The sequence below is a fragment of the Panthera uncia genome (assembly GCF_023721935.1).
Source record: "Panthera uncia isolate 11264 chromosome A1 unlocalized genomic scaffold, Puncia_PCG_1.0 HiC_scaffold_17, whole genome shotgun sequence".
In the NCBI taxonomy this organism is placed as follows: Eukaryota; Metazoa; Chordata; class Mammalia; order Carnivora; family Felidae; genus Panthera; species Panthera uncia.
In genome coordinates this window covers 127,010,708-127,037,832 of record NW_026057577.1, presented here as the reverse complement: position 1 = coordinate 127,037,832, position 27,125 = coordinate 127,010,708, and the positions used below count along the sequence as shown (strand labels likewise).

The window sequence follows — 27,125 nt, the reverse complement described above, 5'->3', positions numbered from 1 at the left end:
CCCCCCCCCCCCCCCCCCCCCCGGCAAAACTATGACTCAATGGCAGTCATTCCTCAACCCCTTCACCCTTAGGTAGTGACAACCACTAATCCGCTTTTCTATGTCTACAAGATTTGAAGACTGTGGACATTTCATATAAATGGACTCCTACATTATATAGCTTTGTGTCTGACTTCTTTCACTTAATAAGGTTTTTAAGGTTAATCCATGTTATAGCATGTATCAGTACTTCATTCCTTTAAATGACTAAATAATATTCCACTGTACAGAATATATACTGTATTTGTTTATTCATTTACCAGTTGATGGGCATTTGGGATGTCTCCACTTTTTAGCAATTATGCATAATGCTGCTACGAACATTCCTGTACAAGTTTTTGTGTGGACATGTTTTCAGTTCTCTTGGGAATATACCTCGGAGTCTGTTTTCCAAATGGCTGCTATTGAGAATATTTTTAATACCTGTTGATTTTCGTCAGCTGAGATACAGTTGTTGGCTATAGTCATCTGTGTGAGAATTTACTATTCTAAAACTTTCCCCGATTATACAATTTCAGTTCCTTAGAACTTTGTGCCACATTATATTGGCTTTTGAAATCCTAAAAGTCCCCAAATCATCTGTGTTAATAAGGACTTGATAAGGTATTCTATTTAGTTTGTAATTCTGGATTTTCACCAGTAGTGGGTGCTTCTCTATCTCCTTTAAGCTATAAGGCAACTTTCTGAAGCCAGAACTAGGAATATTTACCATAACAGAATACAAATTCTCTGAGAGAGACTTATGAAAGATAAACAGAGTAATTTTTTTCTGTATTAACAGAAAATATCCAAAGATACCTGGTATACAATAATGAATATTAATACATTTCTACCATAGGGCGCCCAGGTGGCTCAGTCGATTAAGAGTCTGACTCTTGGGGCGCCTGGGTGGCACAGTCGGTTAAGCGTCCGACTTCAGCCAGGTCACGATCTCGCGGTCTGTGAGTTCGAGCCCTGCGTCAGGCTCTGGGCTGATGGCTCGGAGCCTGGAGCCTGTTTCAGATTCTGTGTCTCCCTCTCTCTCTGCCCCTCCCCCGTTCATGCTCTGTCTCTCTCTGTCCCAAAAATAAATTAAAAAAAACGTTGAAAAAAAAAAAATTAAAAAAAAAAAAAAAAAAAAAGAGTCTGACTCTTGGTTTTGGCTCCAGTCATGGTTCTTGAGTTTGAGCCCTGCATCAGGCTCTGTGCTGTCAGTGTGGAGCCTGCTTGGGATTCTCTCTCTCCCTCAATCACTCTGTCCCTCCCCTGCTCACGTGCACAACTGTGCACGCTCTCTTTCAAAAAATAAACTTTAGGGGCGCCTGGGTGGCTCAGTCAGTTAAGTGTCGGACTCTTGGTTCTGCCTCAGGTCATGATCTCGCGGTTCGTGAGTTCGAGCCCTGTGTCGGGCTCTGTGCCGACATCTCAGAGCCTGGAGCCTGCTTCATATTCTGTGTTTCCTTCTCTCTCTGCCCCTCCCCTGCTCATGCTCTGTCTCTCTCTGTCTCAAAAATAAATAAAAATATTATAAAAAAAAAAAACTGTTAACTGATAATAGCTAACATTTATTATGATCCTTCCATATATCAGATACAGTTAATAGTTATACACATTAACTCATTTAATCCTCCCCCAAATCCTGCTTGAGACAGATACTGCTTTGGTCTTTGTTTTATAGATAAGATGGAAGAGCTTATATTCAAACCTAGACAGTCTTGACTCCAGAGACTACATTTTTAATTAACTACATTAGACAGCCTTTCCAGTGGCAGGGGAGGCTAAATTATAGGAATAACTACCAAAAACCACACAGCACATCACTTCTTAAAACCAGAGGACATAAAACAGTTCCTATACTGATCATGATATATAACCTAATATTCAGATTTAATAAGACACTGAAAATACAGAGGTATTTTTATATTTATATAATATACTTACTTAGACATATAAATTATAGTTAAAATAATGCAGTTAAGATTATATTAGTGAAATCTAGTTTAAATTATATCTCCTCCAAGGGCTTACTAAAGAAGCACAAAAAAATACTATACATCCCAAAGAAGACATCCTATTGACTGACACATGAAAAGATACTCAACATCACTCATCATCAGGGAAATACAAATCAAAACCACAATAAGATAGCACCTCACACCTGTCAGAATGGCTAAAATTAACAACACAAGAAACAACAGGTGTTGGTGAGGATGTGGAGAAAGGGGAACCCTCTTAACTGTTGGTGGGAATGCAAACTGGTGCAGCCACTCTGAAAAACTATAGAGGTTCCCCAAAACTTAAAAAAAATAGAACTACCTTACAACTCAGCAATTGTACTACTAAGTATTTACAGAAAGGATACAACAACCAAAAAACAATTCGAAGGGGTACAGGCACCCTGATGTTTACAGCATCATTATTAACCAAAAGCCAAACTATGGAGAAAGCCCAAATGTCCACTGACTGATGAATACCCACACATGCACATTATGTATATATAAACACTACACACACACACACACACACACACACACACAGAGCAATTAAAGAGAATGAAATCTTTGGGGACCCTGGGTGGCTCAGTCAGTTAAGCATCCGACACTTGTTTCAGCTCAGGTCATCTCACGGTTGCTGAGTTCGAACCTCAACTGGATGTGTGGAGCCTGCTTCGGATCCTGGCGCGCGTGCACGCTCTCGCACGCTCTCTCTCTCTCTCTCTCTCTCTCTCTCTGCCCCTCCCCTGCTCCTATGTGTGCGCTTTCTCTTTCTCTCTCTCTCTCAAAAATAAACATTAAGGAAAAAGTTCTAAAGTATAAAAAAAAGAATGAAACCTTGCCATTTGCAACGTGGATGGAGCTAGAGTCAGTCAGAGAAAGATAAATACCATATGATTTCATTTATATGTGGAATTTAAGAAACGAAGAAGATGAACATATGGGAGGAAAAAAAAAAAGAGAGGAAAACGAAACATAAAAAGACAAAGACAGACAACAAACTGAACGTTGATGGAGGAAGGTGGGTGGTAGATGGTGATGGGTATTAGGAAGGCACTTATGATGAGCACTGGGTGTCATATGTCAGTAATGAATCACTGAATTCTATTCCTGAAACCAACATTTTACTGTATGGTAACTAACTGGAATTTATCTGTGTGTGTTTATTTACTTATTTTTTAAATTTGAGAGAGAGAGAGAGAGAGAGAGAGAGCGAGCGAGCAGGGGACGGGGGCAGAGAGAGAGAGAGAGAGAGAGAGAGAGAGAGAGACTCTTAAGCAGACCCTACACTCAGCATTAATACTGCCATGGGGCTCAATACCATGACTCTGGGATCATACCTGAGCTGAAATGAAGAGAAGAGCTGGGTACTAAAATGACTGAGCCACCCAGACGCCCCAACTAATTAGAATTTAAAAACTTGAAAAGAAAAAAAAATACTATACAATGATTTCTAAAGGACAATTACAAAAAAGATAAAACTTTGGGGCACCTGGGTGGCACAGTCAGTTAAACATCTGACTCTGGTTTCGGCTCAGGTCATGATCTTATGGTTAGTTCAAACCCCGCATAGGGCTCAGCACTAACAGTGCGAAGCCTGCTTGGGATTTTCCCTCTCTGTCCCTCCTTCTCTCTCAAAAATAAAAATAAAATGAACATTAAAACACACACACACACACACACACACACACACACACACACCACAAAAAACCTTAAGGGCAGTGCCCCAACAAAACTTTGGGATTAGGAATACACTGGTACCTGTGCACTGGAAGTGATGTCTTCACGCTGTTGGTCAGTCATTGTTGCCAAGGTATCAAATGGATCCTTCTCACAAGGATCCAGAAGTCCAGGACTACCTACAATCACCATAGAGAAAAAAAGGCATTAGCATTATCCATTTGTAAAAGAAAGAGTTATTATTCAACTATCAAATGCACAAACATTAACAATGAGCCAAAACTACCTTTAAGAATAATCCCTGAAGAAATGCACTCAAAAACTCTTCTCAGTGCATCTCCAGGGCTCTGAGGACTAGAAGCACTACTGATCGCCTTCTCGACTAGTAACTCCATAGCCTAAAAATAAAAAAATAAAAACTGTGTTTAATAACTTACAGACCAAAGGAATTACTCAGTTTCAAACATCAGAATGAAAAACTACTTATTAAGTTGCTGTTAAAAGTTTTAAGTACTGAAAACGTTACATAGAACAAATCACAAAACCAGAAAATTAAATATAAAAACAATCAAAATGAAATAAAACAAGTAATGAAAACAAAACTCATGAGGCAATATATAATTTACACTTTATCTATTTATTTTTTTTATTTTTGAGACAGGGAGAGACAGAGCATGAACAAGGGAGGGTCAGAGAGAGGGAGACACTGAATCTGAAACAGGCTCCAGGCTCTGAGCTGTCAGCACAGAGCCCGACGCGGGGCTCAAACTCACGGACCGCAAGATCATGACCTGAGCCGAAGTCGGCCGCTTAACCGACTGAGTCACCCAGGCGCCCCTACACTTTAAAAAGATATTATAATTTATGCTTAATGAAGAAAAATGCAAAATAAATTAATAGAGTTTGGTTTGTTTTTAGTTTTAATTATTGCTGGTCTTTCCTATTAAAATGACAGTCCTTAAAATTCTTTAGATATTTAGGGCTCACATGTTTGTTCCTTAATACCTACAGTTAGAGTAGATCAATATCCCAAGTAAAGAAGACTTTTTTCTTTAAAAACAATGTAGATTATCTAAATTTTCATTTAATGCACAACTGCACTTATATTATCCCTAAGGAAAATACAAATTATGCCTTCACTATAAATAAATTACATCTGAGAGACTCAAAATCTAAACCAATGAATAAAAGACAAAAGTAAAAGTATAGATTTAGAAAGAAACCAATTCAGAATATGTTTTGAATGGTCTATTAGAAAATTTGCTTTAATTTAGATTTTAAAACTTGAGATATAATACACATAAGATCCATTCTTTTAAAGAGTATAATTCAGTGGTTTTCAGTATACTTACAAAGTTGTTCAACCATTATCACTATCTAATTCCAGAATACTGCATCACCTCCACCCAACCCCCCCAAAAAACCTCCATATCCACCAGCTATCATTATCCATTTTCCCTTTCCTCCAACCCCTGGCAACCAGTAAACCACTTTTTATTTCTACAGATTTGTCTTTCTGGACATTTCACGCAAATGGAACAAATATAAAATATGGCCTTTCGCATTTTGTGATAGTTTTTACTGAAATTTAAAAAGTATGACCACCAATACAATATTCAAAGAAACTAAACAGATTGAAACTACAATAAAATCCTTAAAATGATAACGAAGCTGGGGCACCTGGGTGGCTCAGTTGGTTGAACATCTGGCTCTTGGGGCGCCTGGGTGGCGCAGTCGGTTAAGTGTCCGACTTCAGCCAGGTCACGATCTCATGGTCCGTGAGTTCGAGCCCCGCGTCAGGCTCTGGGCTGATGGCTCAGAGCCTGGAGCCTGTTTCCGATTCTGTGTCTCCCTCTCTCTCTGTCCCTCCCCCGTTCATGCTCTGTCTCTCTCTGTCCCAAAAATCAATAAACGTTGAAAAAAAAAAAATTTAAAAAAAAAAAAAAAAAAAAAAGAACATCTGGCTCTTGATTTTGGCTCAGGGCATGATCTCAAGCTTCCTGAGATCAAGCCTGTGCTGGACTCTATGCTGACAGCATGAAGCCTGCTTGAGATTCTCTCTCTCCACCCCTCTCCCACTTGCTCTCTCTCAAAACAAATAAACATTAAAAAAATGATAATGAATGAATTACTGGGACCTCATCAAAATAAAAAGCTTCTGCACAGCGAAGGAGACAATCAGCAAAACTAAAAGGCAACTGACAGAATGGGAGAAGATATTTGCAAACGACATAGCAGATAAAGGGTTAGTATCCAAAATCTATAAAGAACTTATCAAACTCAACACCCAAAAAACAAATAATCCAGTGAAGAAATGGGCAAAAGACATGAATAGACACTTCTCCAAAGAAGACATCTGGATGGCCAACTGACACATGAAAAAATGCTCAACATCACTCAGCATCAGGGAAATACAAATCAAAACCACAATGAGATACCACCTCACACCTGTCAGAATGGCTAACATTAACAACTCAGGCAACAACTGATGTTGGCTAGGATACAGATAAAGAGGATCTCTTTTGCATTGTTGGTGGCAATGCAAGCTGGTGCAGCCACTCTGGAAAACAGTATGGAGGTTCCTCAAAAAACTGAAAACAGAACTACCCTACAACCCAGCAATTGCACTACCAGGTATGTATCCAAGGGATACAGGTGTGCTGTTTCGAAGGGACACGTGCACCCCAATGTTTATAGCAGCACTATCAACAATAGCCAAAGTATGGAAAGAGCCCAACTGTCCATCGATGGATGAATGGATAAAGGAGATGTGGTATATATATATATATACAATGAAGTATTACTCGGCAATTAAAAAGAATAAAGTCTTGCCATTTGCAACTACATGGATGGAACTAGAGGGTATTATGCTAAGCAAAATTTGTCAGTCAGAGAAGGACAAATATCATATGCCTTCACTCATATGAGGACTTTAAGATACAAAACATATGAACATAAGGGAAGGGAAGCAAAAATAATATAAAAACAGGGAGGGGGACAAAACAGAAGAGACTCTTAAATATGGAGAACATACAGAGGGTTGCTGGAGGGGTTGTGGGAGGGGGGATGGGCTAAATGGGCAAGGGGCACTAAGGAATCTACTCCTGAAATCATTGTTGCACTATATGCTAACTAATTTGGATGTAAATTAAAAAAAAAAATTAATAAAAAAAAGAAAAAAAAATCAAAACAAAACAAAAATGATAATGAAGCTGAAAATACCTTAGTCAGAATCTATTTTTGTGTACCTAAAATGCTTATGAAGTTATATAATCTGAGATTTACCCTATCAACCTATTCACCCTAAGGCCATTAGTCAGATTGTTTTTTTTTTTATAATGTTTTTATTTATTTTTGAGAGAGACAGAGTGCAAGGACGGGAAGGGCAGAGAGAGAGAGAGAGAGAGAGAGAGAGAGAATGTGAAGCAAGCTCCAGGGTCTGAGCTATCAGCACAGAGCCCAAGAACTCGTGAACAGTGAGATCAGGACCTGAGCAGAGTCGGATGCTTAACTGACTGAGCCACCCAGGCGCCTCATTAGTCAGATTTTTTAAAAAATTTAAAAAATGTTTTTATTTTATTTTTGAGAGACAGAGACACAGTGAGAGCAGGGGAGGGGCAGAGAGAGATGGAGACAGAATCTGAAGCAGGCTCCAGCCTCTGAGCTGTCAGCGCAGAGCCCGACGTGGGGCTTGAACTCAGACTGCAAGATCATGACCTGAGCTGAAGTCAGATGCCCAACCAACTGAGCCACCCAGGTGCCCCTGCATTAGTCAGATCTTTAAATAGCAATAACTAAAAAGTCTGGACATGTGGAGAAGTAGCCCCAAACAAATTAGGAATAAATTATAAGAGAGTTGGAAATTTAAAGAGACACTACACAATTAACAGGTACAAAAATAATAGCCGGCAGCATGAGACACTGATTAACAAAAATGAAAATAATGAATGTTCATATGATAAATGCAAATCACAATGAAAAAAATTAAGATGGTTCAGTTTACTCAGAAGAATGCAGGAAGATGTTCAAGACATTTTGTTTAAAGATTGTCAGTTAGAAATTTTTAGAATTTTAGGGGTGCCTGGGTGGCATGGCTCAGTCAGTTAAGAGTCTGACTTCAGCTCAGGCATGATCTCATGGTTTGGGAGTTCAAGCCCCACATCGGGCTCTGAGCTGAGAGCAAGGAGCCTGCTTGGGATTCTTTCTCTCCCTCTCTCTGTCCCTCCCCCACTTGCTCTCTATTCTCTCTCAAAATAAATAAAAATAAACCTAAAAAATTTTTGAGAATTCTAAGGAATCAGCTTCAGTTACTCAGACAACTCTATGAATGTGTAATAAATGGCTCTCCTTTTTTAGACAAATCAAGTACTATTTTAAGATGTTCAACAGACTGTGAAATCATTGAAGAGAAGATCAATGTCATTTATTTTGAACTCCTGTGCCTAGCATAAGTAGCCAACATGTAGAAATTACTCAATAAATGTTTAGGAAACAAAATGCTTTTGAAAATAATGTGAGAACAGTACTGGTCATAAGAGAAATTAAAGGTGGTAATTATCAAAATTCCTGATGCTGTGCTCAAAATACAACACTGAGTTACAAAATATGCAGCTTTCACAAATATAGGTGACCCTTGAATAACATGCGTTTGACCGGTGTGGGTTCACCAATACATGGATTTTGTAAAAATAAATATATTAGACGGGTACCAGGCTGGCTCAGGCAGTAAAGCATGCTCTTGATCTCACTCTTGATCTCAGGGTTGTGAGTTTGAGTCCTACATTAGGTGTGGAGATCACTTAAAAATAAAAATCTTTAATAAATAAGTAGGACAATATTTTGGACATTTGTTATAATTTGAAAAGACAGATGAGGGGTACCTCAGTGGCTTGGTCAGTTGAGCATCTGACTCTTGTTATCGGCTCGGGTCATGATCTCATGGTCATGGGATTGAGCCCTGTGTTGGGTTCCACGCTGGGTGGGGAGCCTGCCTGGGAATCTCTGTCCCTTCCCCGCTCACTCTCTCAAAATAAATAACATCAACATTAACGACAACAACAAGATGAATGTAGCCTTGATATATCAAAAGAATTTAAGAAAAGTTAGGCATTACTATAAGAACAAAGGATGTAATACATACAACATACAAAATGTGTTAATGGACTGTATTATTTGTGAAGTTTCCTATGAAGAGCAGGCTATTAGTAGTTAAGTTTTTGGGCAGTCAAAAGTTGTACACGAATTTTTAACTGTGTGGGGATTGGTGCCCCTAACCCCTATGTTGTTCAAGGGTCAACTGTACCTCACACTTTTAATAAGTACTTTTAGAAAATGTTAAGAGAAAAAAAGTATTAAATAATCAGCTGTAGTCTTGGTATGTCAAGACACAGGGTGTGTTTCAAGTAATTCAAAGTTTTATCAAAATCTACTTATTAACCTTGAAAAGTGAGGATTTATGATTTATACTTGCAAATAAAGGTATAGACTAAATAAAAACCAAGAAGGAAATAAATTACTTGTGGAAAACCAAAGTCAATATATAAATACCTACAATAAAACTAGGTCAACGATCTGCCTTCTGAGATCATTTGCTATGAAGCAAGCAATTTAAAAATATTAATTTTCTACAGAACATGGTTATTTTCTAAGCAAATGTCTATAGTTGGGAAAGCAACAAAAATAGTATGCACGTGGTTTATAAACTCTGAAATGTATGCATTTGAAAGTAAAAAGTAAACATCAAAGATGAACAGAATCAAGAGAAATAATATTTAGATTATAAAGAATCTTGGTAGCTGAAGCTATGTAGAGAGAAAAGCTCTCCATATTAAATGATTTGAGATCTACAATTTTAATATTTGCTTTAAAAGCCACTTGTGGGGGGAGGGGCTCCTGGGCGGCTTAGTCAGTTAAGTGTCTGACTCTTGATTTCAAGTCAGGCCATGATCTCATGACTCATGAGTTCAAGCCCCGCATCAGGCTCTGTGCTGATAGTGCAAAGCCTACATGGGGTTCCCTCTCTCTGCCTCTCCCCTGCTTGCTTGTTCTCTCCCTCTCTCAAAATAAATAAACAAACTTTTACACACATACACTCATGGGTTCCTTTCTGGCATTCAAGATGTTGAAGTGAGGATGTGGTGGGTCCTTCAGTGTGAAATTCTGGATTTCCCTAGGTCTTCTAGTAGGAGCCATGATCAACTGTGCTGACAACACAGGAACTAAAAAACTGTGTATCATCTCTGTGAAGGGGATCAAGCAATGACTGAACAGACTTTTTACTGCTGTTGTGGGTGACATGGTGATGGCCACAGTGAAGAAAGGCAAACCAGAGTTCAGAAAGAAGGTACAACCAGCAGTGGTAATTTGTCAATGAAGGTCATACCAGAGAAAAGATGGTGTGTTTTTCTATTTTGAAGATAGCAGAAGGGTCACAGTAAACAATAAAGGTGAAATGATAGGTTCTGCTATCACAGGAGGAGCTGCCAAAGAGTGTGCAGACTTGTGGCCCAGGATTTCATCCACTGCTGGCAGTACTGCATGTTTCTTTGGTGTATTGTTTAAAAAAAAAAAAAATTATTTGCCCCCTAACCCAAACCACTTATGAAGCCTATTCTTCCTTCTCATCTCTAGTTGTACTAATTAGGCTTACAATGTGGCAAGCACCATGCTAAGCACTTTATTTTTTATGCTAAGCACTTTATTTTTATTTTTCTAAATGTTTATTTAAAAAGAATTTTTTTAAGTTTGTTTATTTTTGAGAGGGTGAGACAGAGCACAAGCGGGGGAGGGGCAGAGAGAGAAGGAGACGCAGAATCTGAAGCAGGCTCCAGGCTCCAGTCAAGTGTTCAGCACAGAGCCCCACATGGGGCTTGAACCCACAAACTGTGAGATCATGACCTGAGACGAAGTCGGTCACTTAACCAACTGAGCCACCATATGCCCATATTTATTTTTGTGAGAGCGAGCGAGCGAGCGAGCGAGAGAGAGATCGTGCATGCAAGTAGGGGAGGGGCAGAGGGAGAGGGAGACACAGAATGTGAAGCAGGCTCTAGGCTCTGAGCTGTTAGCACAGAGCCAGATGCGGAACTTGAACCTACCAAAGGTGAGATCATGACCTGAGCCGAAGTTGGATGCTTAACCGACTGAACCACACAGGTGTCCCACGTGCTAATAAGCACTTTAAATGCATAATTTAATTTAATCCTCATAACTAGATGCTACTATACCTGAATTTTAAAGACTGGGGGGAAAATCTTAAAGAGGTTAAATAACTTGTCCAAGGTTATGCAGCTAAACTGTAAAAATTAGGTTGAGATTTAAACCCAGGTCTGATTTAAAATGTTTTTGTTTTTAAAAACCACAACTATATTGCAATGTATATCCTTTATCAATGGGTGATCCAGACCAGTTAACTAGTTTCCTTGGATATTAGTTTCTTTCTTTTCTTTTCTTTTTAAAGATTTAATTAATTAAGCAGGCTTCATACCTAGTGTGGAGCCCAATATGGGGCTTGAACTCAGAACCCTGGGATCAAGACTTGAGATCAATAGTCAGATACCCAACCAACTGAGCCACCTAGGCCTCCCTAAAAGATTTTACGTAGTCTCTACACCCAATGTGGGGTCCAAACTCACAACTCTAAAATCAAGAGTCGCACATTCCACTGACCGAGCCAGCCAGGTGTGCCACTGACTTAAAAAAACATCTTCTGAGACTGTGAGAACGCAGATACTTTCATTTGGTGGCAAAGTAAACGGGTAAACCCTTTTTTAGCATACAACTGACAAGCTCAAAGATTTACAATAGGGCTATTATATTTAATGTAAGCACAATCTAACACTAGGAAGTCTGGTTATATAACAGAAATAATAGTAGTTATCCTCTTTATTAAAACTAATGCTTATTGAGTTCTTATTATAAACTAAGCACTATTCTAAGCTCTTATGTACATTAACCAATGTAAATTCCCACAATCACCTTTTAGGGGCAGATAGGACTATTATTCCCATTTGACAGATGAAGATGTTAGTAATAATAAAATAGGATTTTATGAATATCATTTACAACAAGCAACTATATACACAAAATCCATTTCTATATTCTAGTTGACACAGGTTAATATTGATACATGCATGACAGATTTTCATTCCCACGTCCATTTGCAGGATATTGTATTTTTGTATTACATTTATGCAGTAACACCTCATTTCAGACTCAACAATTCTTGGTAAAAATTGTCATGTCTTGTGAGAATAATTTTTTTTACAGCTTTTGGTGATTAGGGGGTACATGTGTAGATGGTTTAAGTAGATGGTTTTTGTTGGGGGGTAGCTAAGTGCTACATTATTATTTTTAAACTAAAGTGAATGAGACAATACCCTTCAAGTGTAACTTGCTGATTCTTTTACAAGCTAAGACAATGTTATTTCTTCGCCCTGAATGTCAGTGTCCTATCATTTAAAAACTCTTCACTGGTTCTAAAAGTTACAGGCAGGGGGCACCTGGCTGGCTCAGTCAGTAGAGGATGTGACTCTTGATTTTAGGATGGCGAGTTTGATCAAACCCCATGTCGGGTGTAGAGATTACTTAAAAAGAAAAAAGTGATAGGAACTCTCTTACTACAAGCCACCACCACTAAAACCTAAATTACTTATATTCTTGGGAAAAAACATAACAAAATATGTAGAAAGAAATAATCACATATTTCAACAGCTATTTGAGCACAAAGCAGAAGAATTACGGCAGTTCCCTCAGCCTCTTTGAGAACTGTCCTTTAACATTTGGCAGATCATTCTTTTAAAAAGTGAGGTAGGGGCACCTGGGTAGCTCAGTCGGTTAAGCATCAGACTTTGCCTTGGGTCATGATCTCATGGTTTGTGAGTTTGAGCCCCTCGTCAGGCTCTGTGCTGACAGCTCAGAGCCTGGAACCCGCTTCATATTCTGTGTCTCCCTCTCTCTGCCCCACCCCCGTTTGTGTGCTCTGTTTCTCAAAAATGAATAAACGTTTAAAAAAAAATGTTTTTTTTTTAAAATAAAAGAAAGAAGTGAGGTAAAATTCAGGGCACCTGGGTGATTCCGTCAGTTAAGCGTCTAACTCTTGATCTTGGTTCCAGTCAATCTCATGGTTCATGAGTTTGAGCCTCGTGTTAGGCTCTGTGCCAACAGCACAGGGCCTGCTTGGGATTCTCTCTCTCCCTCTCTGCCCCTCACCCACTTGCTCTCAAAAATAAATACATACAAGTTTTTAAAAAGTAAGGTAGGGGCGCCTGGGTGGCTCAGTCGGTTAAGCATCCGACTTCAGCCAGGTCACGATCTCGCGGTCCGTGAGTTCGAGCCCCGCGTCGGGCTCTGGGCTGATGGCTCAGATCCTGGAGCCTGCTTCCGGTTCTGTGTCTCCTTCTCTCTCTGCCCCTCCCCCCTTCATGCTCTGTCTCTCTCTGTCTCAAAATAAATAAATGTTAAAAAAAAATTAAAAAAAAATAAAATAAAATAAAATAAAATAAAAAGTAAGGTAAAAGTCACATAATATAAAATCAAGTACTTTAAAGTGAATAATTCACTATGTTGTGCAACTAACACCTCTAATTCAAAACATTGCCATAATTTCAGAGTAAAACTTCTTATCCATTAAGTAGTTTCTCCCATTTCCTCTTTCCCCCCATGTCTCTGGAAGCCCATCAATTTGCATTCTGTCTGTATGTATTTGTTTATTCTGGATATTTCACACAAATGTAATCACATAATGTGACCTTTTGTGTCTAAGGCTTCCTTCACTTAACACAGTATTTTGGAGGTTCATGTATGTTGTGACAGGTTATTCTTTTTGTAAAATATTCCTTAAGTTCATATATACTATTCAGAAATATAATATATAATAAACATTAAAAAAATAATCATATGCCCTTTGTAAATTATACCATAGTATACTATTATAGAGGTATACCATTCTAAAGGAGGTTCAGATACCACATAGCAACTCTGATGCCAGGCCAACCTGACAACAGCTCTGCCTTTTCTTTACTTCATCACCATGGGTTTAGGACAAAAGAACTACTCTGAAGGCAAAGTACCATTTCAGTACTCACTGTAGTGGTAAATGAAAGCCTAAAAGCAGGCACTGTTACTTAAAGATTTATTCAAATAATCTGAATGCTAAATAAAACTAAAGATAATAAAGTTCATAAAAAATTTCAAATTTCTTTTATGAAATCAAGAAAAGTTACTATTTGGGGCGCCTGGGTGGCGCAGTCGGTTAAGCGTCCGACTTCAGCCAGGTCACGATCTCGCGGTCCGTGAGTTCGAGCCCCGCGTCAGGCTCTGGGCTGACGGCTCGGAGCCTGGAGCCTGTTTCCGATTCTGTGTCTCCCTCTCTCTCTGCCCCTCCCCCGTTCATGCTCTGTCTCTCTCTGTCCCAAAAATAAATTAAAAACGTTGAAAAAAAAAAAATTAAAAAAAAAAAAAAAAAGTTACTCTTTGCTTAAGGTGACAGCACAAACCCAAACTTCACCATCTCTGGCCCAAAACATGATTAAGGAATATGTTACAACACATACCACCCAAGCAAAAATGTAACAGCTTTAACCAAAAACAGAGGAAAAGGTCAGTGAAAGAACTTTCCAAGAAATTGCAGGCCTTGGGCAACTCTCCATGTAGCTCCCAACTTGGTTCTCTAGACAGAAGATGGGGGTGGGGGTGGGGGTGGCAGTTGAGTGAGAAAACTCCAAAAAATTTTAGCAATAAAATTCATATTGAAGCATTACAAGTCATATTGAAGGTAATTCCAGAAGAAATTTTCCTAAATGTAAAAACCCCTTTTCCTTCTACCTCCCCTTCCATCTTAACAGAGAAAGGAAAAGAGTAGAATTCACCATCCTGAAGACTCTTGCAGAAGGGAGGAAGGAAAGAACAAGAAGAATCCTAATTATCCACATCTAATTATCCCTAAATAGACATTTGGCTAACATGTAGATAAAAAAGAAAAAAAAAGATCTTTCAAAGGAGTAAGGGTAGGAAAAATGTATTACCAAGGATGGCTGTAAACTCTCAAGTGTCCCAAAGTGGCATCACATACCCAAATACCCTGTTGGTTCAGGGAAATGGAAGTAGTTTCTACAAGGAGAAGGTAAATAGGCTTGGAGCGGGGGTGGGGGTAGGGGTGGGGAAGAGAGCAGATTCTGCATAGGCGAAAAAGCTCTAGGTGTCCACCCTGGGTTTGAACACTAAAGCCTGAAATGTGTCAATGGAATCTACCTCACACAATAGCACAGCACATTCAACCAAGATATAGTAGAGAGCACAGCCTATGTCTGCAATAAGGCTGGATACAGCAAATCTGTATGTCTTTCCAATAAACAATCCTCAAAGCAGAGCTCACAGGAGAAGAAAAAGAAAGGGATTTTAAAAGGCACAGATTCAAAGACAATTCTTGTTTGGATATCTGAGCACAAAAACAATTTTGTAATCAAACTGACAACCAAGGAGAAGAAAAAACAAAAACAAACTAGACATGACATCTCTATATTTGGGTGGAATGTACCATGAAAAACAGAGATGAAAAATCTATTCTCAGAACTGAGTGATGTTGATGTGTCAATACAGGTTCACTGCTTGTAACTAATGTACCCCTCTGGTGAGGAATATTGACAGGGAGGGAGTGAACATGTGAGAGCAGAAGATCCAAAAACTACTCTAAAAAATTAATGTCTATTAAAAAAAATTTTTTTTAAACCTGCTGTGGAAGTGCCTGGTTGGCTCAGTCAGTTCAGCGTCCGATCTCACACTATGTGGGTTTGAGTCCTGCATCAACTCTGTGCTGACAGTGTGGGGCCTGCTTGGGATTCTCTGTCTCCTTTTCTCTCTCTGCCCCTGCCTGCTCTTTCTCTCAAAAATAAATAAACTTAACAACAACAAAAAAACCTGTTCTGAAAGAATCTCTCTGCTAACATTCTGAGTTGTAAGAGAGAACCTGATCAGCAAAAAGCCAATAAAATTAAGAACTCAAAGTTGAGATGAAAAGCAAGATTAGAGCTAATAAAGCACACTGAAACATAAAATAACATTATTACAGAATAAATGAATTATAAATAGTAAAGAAAAATACAACATAACTGAAAACCAAGGTACTGCTGAAGAGACAATCATAGGGATACAAGAGGAAAGAGAACAAGACTTAAGATAATTACGAAGATAAAAGATATGCAAGACAAAGGCAATCCAACGTAAGGAAACCTGGTTTCCCTAAAATAGAAAATCCTATTAATCAGAGGGGAGCCTGGATGGCTCAGTTAGTTAAGTGTCTGACTCATCATTTCAGCTCAGGTCACAATCTCAGGGTTCAAGAGTTTGAGTCCTGGTCAGGCTCTGTGCTGACAGCAAGGAGCCTGCTTCTCTTCCTGGCCTGCTCCCTCTTAAAAGAAATAAACATTAAAAAAATTAAAAAAAAAAAAAAATTAGACATAATGGAAGATTATTTCTCCCCTAACTGAAAGAAAAACCAAATCTCCAGGACAAAAGGACACAAAGATTAAAAAAAAAAAAAATGCTGATATTAAACAATAGATTCCAAGACATAATTTGGTTAAGGTAATGATATGGAAGAATAAAGAAACAATTCTTTCAATAGCCTGTAAAAAAAAACGTCAGGGCAAAAAAATTAGGCTGAATTTAGATTTACCAATACACAATGCTGGAAAATAGTGGAGCAAAACTAAAAATGGAGAGAGGAAAAACTGTGACCTAACAATGAATTTCTCATTAAAGTAATGGCGATTGGCAGAGATTCTCAAATGTGAGAAATTTTTTAAAACTTACACACCTTTTGATAAAAACTATTTGATGATAAAATGCAGTCAATTAGGAAATGAAAAGGCAAAGCCCCAGTAAAAAGACCTAGTGGTTGGCATTGAACCATTAAAATATAGAACATTAAACAATCATACAGAATATGGCTACAGAAGGTAAATGTAGTTATTTTCACACTTTTAAAATTTAAAACGCGTAACTGTGTAAATTGACCTGTTTTCTAAATGGAATCAGTATATATTAAGATAAGTTAATCAAGAAACAGGTGTAAATACATTAAAGAAATAAATGGAATGAACAAAAGAAATAACAAACCCAAGAAGGATGGGGTAAGGGGAGGATGTATAAGTGATCATTTTCTCAGCTTTTATAGGTGAGAGGTTGGCAGATATTATCTAAAACTGTTAAAAGAGATAGATGAATAAGAATAGTATATAAAATAGAAGGGCAACAATTAATAGTCAAAAAGAAAAAAATTCACACATAAAAAGGACAAGAAAAGGAAAAAATAAGAATTATGGTAAAGCACAGAAGAAAACAAAGGAAACACGAAATACACTCCTACCAGACAAATGCCAACGAAAAGAAAACTAGAGTTTCAATATTAATCAATGAACAAGGCTTATTAACTCTTGGCAGAAAGTGTTAAAACGGGGGGCCCTTTATAATGGGAAAGGGTTCATATTCACAATGACAAAACTATATTAAGTGTTTATGTCCAAAATTATTACTGCAACAAAACAGTAAAGCACAAACTATAGGAAACAGAAACACAATAGAAATAGCGGATTTTAATTCTTTCATCAATCCATGGATAAACAAAGTAGACAAAATATATGTAAGGAAACTATATAGAAAGATGATTAAACTGAACTAAGGAGTGAATGTTGTTTGCTGTAACTTTTTAAATTTTTTTTTTTAACGTTTATTTATTTTTTTGAGACAGAGAGAGACAGAGCATGAACAGGGGAGGGCCAGAGAGAGGGAGACACAGAATCTGAAACAGGCTCCAGGCTCTGAGCTATCAGCACAGAGCCTGCACGCGGGGCTCGAACTCACGGACCACGAGATCATGACCTGAGCCGAAGTCGGCCGCTTAACAGACTGAGCCACCCAGGCGCCCCGCTGTAACTTTTTAAAAAATATTGATTTATTTTGAGAGGGAGGGATAGAGAGAGAGGAGAACAGGGGGAGAGGCAGAGAAAAGAGAATTCCAAGCAGGCTCCATGCTGTCAGCACAGAGCTGGGCGCAGGGCTCAATCTCATGAACTGTGAGATCATGACCTGAGCCGAAATCAAGAGTTGGCCCCTTAACTGGCTGAGCCACCCAGGCGCCCCAATATCTTACTGAGAACACCTCTTTAACATGCCCATATAGATTATAAAAATGGTATATATCAGACTGCAAAGCAAAACTTTAAATTCCAAAAACTGTAAATAGAATACCTTTATCAGATTACAATGCTATAAAAACTAGAGCTTATTTACAGAAATAAAAGCAACCCTCCTTCAATCACAACGAATTCAAAAATTCCCTCAAAACTACTTTTTGCTTAAAGACAATGTGAAGACAAATTTCAGATTACATAGAAAATAAAAAGAAAATATTACATATATAGCCAAAATCTGTGTTAAAACCTCTACATAATTAAAGAGTGAATGAGAGTGGGGGGATGGGTGAAATAGGTGATAGGGATTAAGGAGTGTACCTGTCTTGATGAGCACTGGGTGATGTACAGAATTGTTAAATCACTCCATTGTACACCTGAAACTAATATTACACTGTATGTTAACTATACTGGAATTAGAATTAAAGAGAGTGAATGAAACAAGTACCCATCTCAAAAAGTTTGTAAAAGAACAGTAAAATAACCCCCCACCCAAAAAATATAAAGAGATGAAATTAGAAATAAATAGGAAAATGGTATATCTGGCAAATAAACCCAAGGAGCTGATTCTTTGGGGACAGGAAAAAATAATATGAAAAGTAAACCACTGCCTAAATAAGACATTTTTAAATGTCAAAATACTGACATTCTGGTGTGTTATAAACAATCAAAAAATTGGTGTACTTTTGTTATATGTACACGATTTCAAAGATCAGCCATCAGGTGAAATAGCCTCAAGGGCACCTGGGTGGAGAGGACTGAAGTTAAAGGAAGCAGAAAGCAAAATGATGTATAGGGCATATATTTTTATACACTAAAAACCTGAGGGGCACCTGGGTGGCTCACTTGGTTGGGATTTCGACATCAACTTAGGCCATAATCTCGCAGTTCATAAGTTCGAGCCTTGCACTGGGCTCTGCACTGACAGCTCAGAGCCTAGAGCCTGCTTCGGATTCTGTGTTTCCCTTTCTCTTTGCCCCTCCCCTGCTCCCTCTCTGTCTCAAACTAAATAAGTAACCATTTTGGGGGCGCCTAGGTAGCTCAGTAGGTTAAGCTTCCCACTTCTGCTCAGGTCATGATCTCAGGGTTTGTGAGTTCAAGCCCCCCACTGCGCTCTGTGCTGACAGCTCACAGCCTGGAGCCTGCTTCGGATTCTGTTTCCCTCTCTCTCTACCTCTCCCCTGCTCTCTCTTTCTCTCAACAATAATAAACATTAAAAAAATATGAAGTTAGGTAATGCTTAATACAATTTTATATTAAAATATATTAAGAATTTTGTGAATTCTGACCACATATAAATACTGAAACACTCATTCATTTTGCTCTTATATGCTAACTACGATTGTTGGCTAGTGTAATCAATCAAAAGGAGAATTACAAAGAAACAAAATAATAAAGATGCTGCAAGTACTTAAACCCTGAGATAGCAAAATTCTATCATGTAAAAATCTGAATATCTAGCTGAATTGGTCAATTTTTCTAGGAAAATGGAAGTTGCCAAAATGAAGCTCAGGAGAGAGAAAAATTAGACTAATTAATCAACAGAAAAAATTGAGAAAATGCTACCCCCATTTCTTGAAAGACACTGGAGGTGGCTGCTGCTCTTTGAGCTTCACAATGTCACCCAAGGTCAAGAAGAAAGATGGCAGAAAGTTGGCCAAAAAAGACAAAGATTCAATGAACAAATCGGGCCCAAAAAGAAGTGGCCCAAAGGCAAAATTTGGGACAAGCTCAATAGATAACCTGGTTTTGTTTGACAAAGCAACATATGACACTCTGTAAGGAAGTTCCCAACCATAAGGTTATAACTCCAGCTGTTGTCTCAGACTGAAGATTTGAGTTTTCTTGGCCAGGGAAGCCCTTTAGGAGCTGATTAGTAAAGAACTTACTAACTGGTTTCAAAGCACAGAGCTCAAGTAATTTACACCAGAAACACCAAGGGTGGAGATGTCTCAGCTGCTGGTGAACATGCATGAAGAGATCTCACCAAATGCACATTTTGGAAAATAAAAATTTATTAAATTAAAAAGAGAGAGACATTGGAGAACAGTATCATCAAATGACAGTAGTAGTTTGATCCTATTAAAACTGTTTCAGAGTTCAGAGAAAGAATAAAAGGTTCCAGATTGTTTTTATACCATTAGTGCATTACTTATTCTAAATCTGAAAACAAGGATAAAAATAAAACTAGAAAAAAATTTTATCACCAAAAAAAATCCTAAACAGACCGTCAGCAAACAGAATTTAATAGTTCATTAATAGTCTCATATATATGAGAATCACCCCTGGAACGCAAAGCTAGCTCAATTGAGATAATTTATTTGTATTATATACAATATTGAACAGACTGAAAGGAAAAAAACTATACATTTAGGTCAATAAACCCTGAAAAATTATCTGGTAAAGTTCAATTTCCATTCCTCCTTCTTTTTATTTTTTACTTTTTGTTTTTAAGTAGGCTTCATGCCCAGTGGGGAGCCCAATGTGAGGCCTGAACTAACAACCCAGAACTGAGATCAAGAGTCAGACGCTTAACTTACTGAGCCACCCAGGTGCCCCTCTTTACTTTTTTTTTTTCATCTAAGTTCCATGCCCAATGTGGGGCTTGAACTTATAACCCCAAGATCAATAGGTGCATGCTCTACAATAAAAGGCTAATCATCATGTTAATTAGTACATTTCACACCTAGAAGCACTTTTTTCCTTTTTCCCAGAAGCATTTTCAATGCATGTATGAACATAGCATGCATGTAAAGTATTATTATATTCCCTATTTATTCTACAAGTATCAATTAAATTAGAAAAGAGAAAGAAGGCAAAATATCATTTATAGTTATGTTTCTAAGATTAGAAAACCCAAGAATATCATATGAAAAAAAATATTACAAATAAAGGAATGCAGTCAAGTGGCAGGTTGCAAAATTAATACTGAAAGTTAATAGCTTTTATATACACAACAACCGGAAAATAAAATGTGAAGGGGGAAGGAAAAAAAAACCCTGAAAGATTAAATATGTAGGTACAAACAAACAACCCAAACCAAAATTTAACATGCATACAACCTATTCAAATCTGAGCAGGTATGTAAAATTAACTTCAGCAAGCAGGATATCACATACTCTTGGCCAAGAAGAGTCAGTATTATAAAAGTGATATTCCCCAAACTAATCTATTAATTCAGTGAAGTACTACTTAAAAAACATCATGAGAACTTTGGAGAAACTGAACAAAGCTGTAGTAAAGTTCATTTGGAAAAACAAGCATATAAGAAAAGCCAGAGAAATTCTTCTGTGCAAGACGATGTTTACAATGAGGGGCAGAAATAAAATGGGGGCAGAGAATAGCCTGGGTGCTCAGTCCCTTGAGTGTCTGATTTCAGCTCAGGTTATGATCTCATGGTTTGTGGGTTAGAGCCTATAGGGATCACCGCTGTCAGCACAGAGCCTGCTTTGGATCCTCTGCACCCCCCTTTCCTGCTCATGTTCTCTCTCATAAACAGGTAAACATTAAAAAAAAATTTTTTTAAACATACTCTGAAGCTTTCATAGTTAAGAGTTTAGTACTATAGAAGAAAACAAAACAGGGGCGCCTGGGTGGCTCAGTCAGTTAAGCGTCCGACTTCAGCTCAGGTCACGATCTCGCGGTCCGTGAGTTCGAGCCCCGCGTCGGACTCTGGGCTGATGGCTCAGAGCCTGGAGCCTGCTTCTGATTCTGTGTCTCCCTCTCTCTCTGCCCCTCCCCCGTTCATGCTCTGTCTCTGTCTCAAAAATAAGTAAACGTTAAAAAAAAAAATTAAAAAAAAAGAAGAAAACAAAACACTCAGACTGAATGATAAAAGACTGCCAAAATGGACCCACAAAAAAAGGAACTCTGGTTTAGGACAGGGTTTCTCAACCTCAGTACTACTGATAAAGAAAAATGTCTCCTGGAGGGCAAAACTGCCCCTGCATGAGAACCACTGGTTTATGAATAATGGTGGTATTTCAAACTGGGGGTTGGGATAACAGATTTCACTGTTAAATTGTTAAATCGTACTGGAATAATTGGCAATTGGTCTGAAAAAACATTTAGCTAAAACCACTTATGATTTTAAATGATTATTTATTTAAAATTATTTTTAATTGTGTTAAGTCATATATGTATATTTTGTCCTGGTAAAATTAAACATTACAGATCTCTATTATAATCATCCCTTTCTCTTACTCCTCAGAGATAAGTGCTTTAATTTTAAGTTGATATATAGCTTTCTCAAAGCTTTTGTTATGTATTAAAAAAATATGTAATACACACTTGTGGAAAACATAATTTTTTAAAAGTTTATTTGAGAGAGCAAGCATGAGTGGGGGAGGGACAGAGAGAATCCCAAGCAGGTTCTACACCTGCCAATGGGAGCCCGATGGGGGCTCAAACCCATGAACCGTGAGAACAGACCTGAGCTGAAATCGAGCTGGATGCTCAACCGACTGAGCCACCAGGTGCCCCAAAATATAATTTGATTGTGGGGAGGACGGTGGGAGGCTTCAGAGGAAAGCATGTGTGAACTTTTTTTTAAGTTTATTTATTTCGAGGGGAGCCTGGGTGGCTCAGTCGGTTGAGCATCCGACTTCGGTTCAGGTCATGATCTTGCAGTTTGCTTAGGTTTCTGTGTTTCCCTCTCTTTGCCCCTGCCCTGCACATGCTCTAGCTCTCAAAAATAAACGTTAAAAAAAAAATTAAAGTTTATTTATTTTGATGGGGGGGGAGAGGCAGAGAGCGAGAAAGAAAGAGAATCTCAAGCAGGCTCCACCCTGTCAGCGTGTAGCCCGACCTTGGGCTTGATCTCGACCTTGGGCTTGACTTCGAGAACTGTGAGATCATGACCTAAGATAAAATCAAGAGTCTGACGCTTAACTGACTGAGTTACCTAGGTGCCCTATAATATATAACCTAAAATACAAGAGGATTTTATAAATAGAATAAACAAAACCCAGAAGTCATAAAAGATCAATGGATTAGAATTTACAAAAATTTTAAAACTCTGATACAGCAAAAATGATCATATAGTTAAAAAATAGATAAAAAACGGGAAAAAATAATTTTTGTTACAGATAAGGGCTATTTTCTTATAAAAAAGAGTTGATATAAATTATTTAGAAAATGTTGAGTAACAATGGAACTGCAAATTAAGAAAAAAATAATTACAAGTGCCAGCAATCACTCAACTCAAAGAAATGTAATAATCACATGCGAAGTAACCAGTTGAGCTGAAGCTGACCCTAAAAAACGTAAATAAAAAATGAGACACCATTTTGTATTTATTATATTGTTAAGAAATGTGATGATATCCCAGAGTTAGTGAGGGTGTGAAGGAAATGATCAATCCAACAGTTTTTGGATGTTTTCAATGATCCAACTTTCTGATAAATGATTAGCACATGTTCTTTGACCTTGGAATTCTAGCCCTAACAATTTATCACATGAACATAGTACTCAACAAAAGCTTGATAGCATTATAATGAAGATTTAATGGGAAAACACTGCAAACAACCAAAATGTCTATCAAATGCATGCAGGTTAAATAAAATTTGGCATATCCATACAAAGGGAATACCCTTTGTAGTCAATGCAGAGAATAAGGTAGATTTGACTGTGACCTTCTCAAAGAGTTTCAAGATGCATTTTGTTAAGAAAAATCCGAATAATGTAAATAGCATAAACACCCCTGTTTATTTAAAAAATTACAGAAGTAAAGTAACCCAGGGGCACCTGGGTCAGTTGAACATCTGACTCTTGATCTTGGCTCAGGTCATGATTTCACGGTTCATGGGATCAGGCCCCACGTTGGGCTCTGCACTGTTGGTGCGGACCCTGCTTAGGATTCTCCCTCTCCCTCTCCCTTTCTGCCCCTCCCCCCACATGCGCATGCTCGCTCTCTCTCTCTCTCTCTCTCTTTCTCTCTCAAAATAAATAAATAAACTTTAAAAAAATCTTAAAAAAAAAAAAAAAAGTTCGGGCGCCTGGGTGGCTCAGTTGATTGGGCATCCTACTTTGGCTCAGGTCATGATCTGGCAGTTTGTGAGCCCACATCGGGCTCTGTGCTGACAGCTTGGAGCCTGGAGCCTGTTTCAGATTCTGTTGTCTCCCTCTCTCTCTCTCTCTCTCTGCTTCTCCTCCACTCACACTCTGTCTCTCTCCCTCTCTCAAAAATAAACAAACATTAAAAAAATAAAAAAAAATAAAAAAAAAAAGAAGAAGTAAAGTAACCTGGCTATTTAATTCTCACTAACCAACTCTGGAATCAATAGGTCCAGTCATATTTTTGGATGAACCCCTCTCTATCTGAATTCTTGCTACTGAGGAACCAAAAAAGCTCCAACATCAAAGGGATACTAGTACTACATATATAAAAACAGGAATATATATGATGCATACGCATGCATTTTTTTTCCTGGAAGAACCCACAACAAAGTGTTAGACTTTCACTTTTTGGTGCCTTTCTGCATTATTTGAATTTCCTAACTCTACACATTTTTGAAAAGCCTAGATTTCTGAATTCTTAAAATTTTAAATTTTTGCACATTATTTTAAAACAACTGTCAACAATTGTCAACAGAACACGGCATAGGGAGATAAATACCTTATTTTTAAACTTTGTACCTTTATGTAAGTAAAAGCCAATTAATAATTGCTGTTATTTTAAAAAATAAACATTGTGAGAAGGGCAAAAGGGGGGGGGGCGATACAAAAAGAAACATCAAGTCCAATTCTTCAAATAGTAAAATCTCAGAAAATTAGATATTCTATGACCCCTAGGATTTCTCACTAGAGAAGGAAAGAAATATTTAGCAAGTGAACATAAAGTTGATGACTAAATATAAAAGATTATAAAAACTGCAGAAATATTTCCTAAATGTTTATTTTTCACACCATGAAGTTACATAGTACTCACCCAGCTTGGAAAATCAGACCAAGTTGGAACTCGCTGACAGAGGTCCCGGAGAATACGTATGATAATCACACAGGACTGCAGACCATTAGCTCTAGCCTTAAGAGCAACACAAAAACCAGGTGAATTAATCTGAGAAATATTGAAAATATCCCTTGATGAAAAAAAGTTAAAATACCACTGTTCAATGGAAGCTCAGGTAAAAATAAAACAAAAATAATCACACTTAAAATTGGATTCAATGAGCTGCCATTTACAGCAGTATTTTATGCCAGGGTTAGTATTTAAGAGCTGGTATTTTAGGTCAAAGTAAACAGATTATACAAGAATAATATTTCTTGATCCCCTGTGAACCTTGACCTGTGTCATTTAAAACAGTAAACTTAAAAAAAATCTGCCTACATTAGAAATAAAAGAAAAAGTAAAGAGCTAAAAAGTTTGTCTAGGGACTGAAAGGTTAAGGAAATCTGTTTGGTTTCCCTTCTGTGCCTTTGCATGACTGCAAAGTCACTAAACCAAACAGTTTCTTCCTCACCTTTCACTCCCTACACTTATTAACTTAGAGAAAGAGGGGGAAAAATCTTAAAACTATACACAAAGCTTTAAACACATATTCCATTATTTAAAGCAAAAGTTAATCTGCAGCCTTATGGAATATAATATATTTACACAAACATGTGATGTTCCTAAACAAGTAAACTTTAAATATAGCTACTAAAAATTAAAATAAAAAAACCCAAACTACAAAACACCCCCAAAACCTAAGGTTATTGTCAAATTAATAGTAACTGCAATATGCAGATCTTCATACCCAGCTTTCTATGTTAACATATTTTCTGAGATTTAATTTAAAATAGTATTGCTTGGGCAATCTTTTGAAATGTTTAAGCACAGTTAAACATGTTGTACTGAACTACTCTCTCATAAGGCTACAAGAAAAAAGTAAAATGATGTTCCGAACCTGGAACCACTTAGCGTGGCGTAGAGCAGCCAGAGCGTCAAGGCATTTTTGCCTGTCCAAGACGTCCGGTGGGTCTTTCACCATACCCGAGGTTACATCTAAAATGGATTGAATTGGCAAAATGCAGTGAGGAATGGGTGTTTGACCAGGTGAGCAAGACACTTCCTTATAGTAGCATCAGCGTCACATGAGCCATTTGAGAGTTTACCGGCACATTAATGTACCCAGAGAATTATTTTCAACAAATTTACATAATCCAATGTGAAGATCAAAAGGAGAATTTAAACTCTTATAATAAATAATTTCTCCAAATATAAACCCTACCCACCAAAATAAAAAGGGAGGATTACTGGACACAGCGCACCAGCACAAAGACAAGACAAGAGGGAACACAAAAATCCACCTTAATAAATGAAGAGTGTATGATAAACTATGAAGTTTGTTCAGTATTCTAAATGGTCATGTCATTCTGGGGCTCATATAGCAAAGAACTAATAATAAAGATGGATTTATCAATATAGTAATAATCAGAGAAAAATGAAGAGTCAAAGATAAGCATTTCTAAGAGATCAATACTTTCTCTCCTGCAAGGAAAATTTTAGCTTCAAGGGAATATGAAATGCTCTTTTAAAAGGTTACCATAAAATATTCCAAAGAATAAATGTAGAGGAACAATGGGTAAAGTGGAAAAGGGCGATAGGAACCAGCATGATTAAACAGAATACGTACAGAAAGGAAGAGATGCAGTAAAGTAAGCAGAATGCTTTGATGATAAACAATATGTATGGTCTAAAATGATAATAACTGGTTTTAATTAGATTATTGTATTAAAACATAAATGAGCTATCTAAAAACTTGAGGAGAAAACTAGAGACAAGAAGGTAATTTTATATTCATGATAGCTGGAGGGCCAGCTATGTATCCATCTATACATATCTGTAAAGTGTGTATAAAAATAACAGCATATCTGCTAATCAAACTAGCCAAAATAGCAACTAAGTCAATCTAATTCATAGCTCTTGGGTAATTTTAATAGTATAAATATTTCCTAAATACAGTATAATCATATACCAGGAAAGTAGTCTCTTGAATTTAACAGTCTTCTGGCTAAGTGCATCAGATGTATGCAGTACTTAAGATATAATTTAGGGGCACGTGGGTGGCTCAGTTGGTTAAGCGTCTGACTTCGGCTCAGGTCATGATCTTGGGGTTCATGGGTTTGAGCCCCGCGTCGGGCTCTGTGCCGACAACTCAAAGCCTGAAGCCTGCTTTAGATTCTGTGTCTCCCTTGTCACTGCCCCTCCCCCGCTCACACTCTCTCTCTCTCTCTCAAAAAATAAACAATAAAAAAAAAATTT

The 27,125-nt window shown here is 37.7% G+C and overlaps 1 protein-coding gene and 2 pseudogenes across 3 annotated transcripts in view; 2 read left to right on the top strand and 1 right to left on the bottom strand.

The window, feature by feature from the left end:
* The window catches only part of ZFR (zinc finger RNA binding protein), an 84,849-nt gene that overhangs the window by 2,864 nt on the left and 54,860 nt on the right, over positions 1-27,125 (bottom strand). For 2 of the 3 annotated variants that reach the window (XM_049648227.1, XM_049648228.1), the window contains 4 exons: positions 25,768-25,865; positions 24,810-24,905; positions 3,979-4,090; positions 3,774-3,871 (listed from right to left, as the gene is read on the bottom strand). In XM_049648227.1, the coding sequence (XP_049504184.1) occupies positions 3,774-3,871; positions 3,979-4,090; positions 24,810-24,905; positions 25,768-25,865 (404 nt within the window). Of the gene's footprint in view, positions 1-3,773; positions 3,872-3,978; positions 4,091-24,809; positions 24,906-25,767; positions 25,866-27,125 lie in introns of those variants that run through there. The other variant, XM_049648229.1, reaches the window with a different exon arrangement.
* Positions 9,340-10,615, top strand: LOC125934676 (60S ribosomal protein L23-like; annotated as a pseudogene).
* On the top strand, positions 19,458-19,890 carry LOC125934677 (40S ribosomal protein S25-like; annotated as a pseudogene).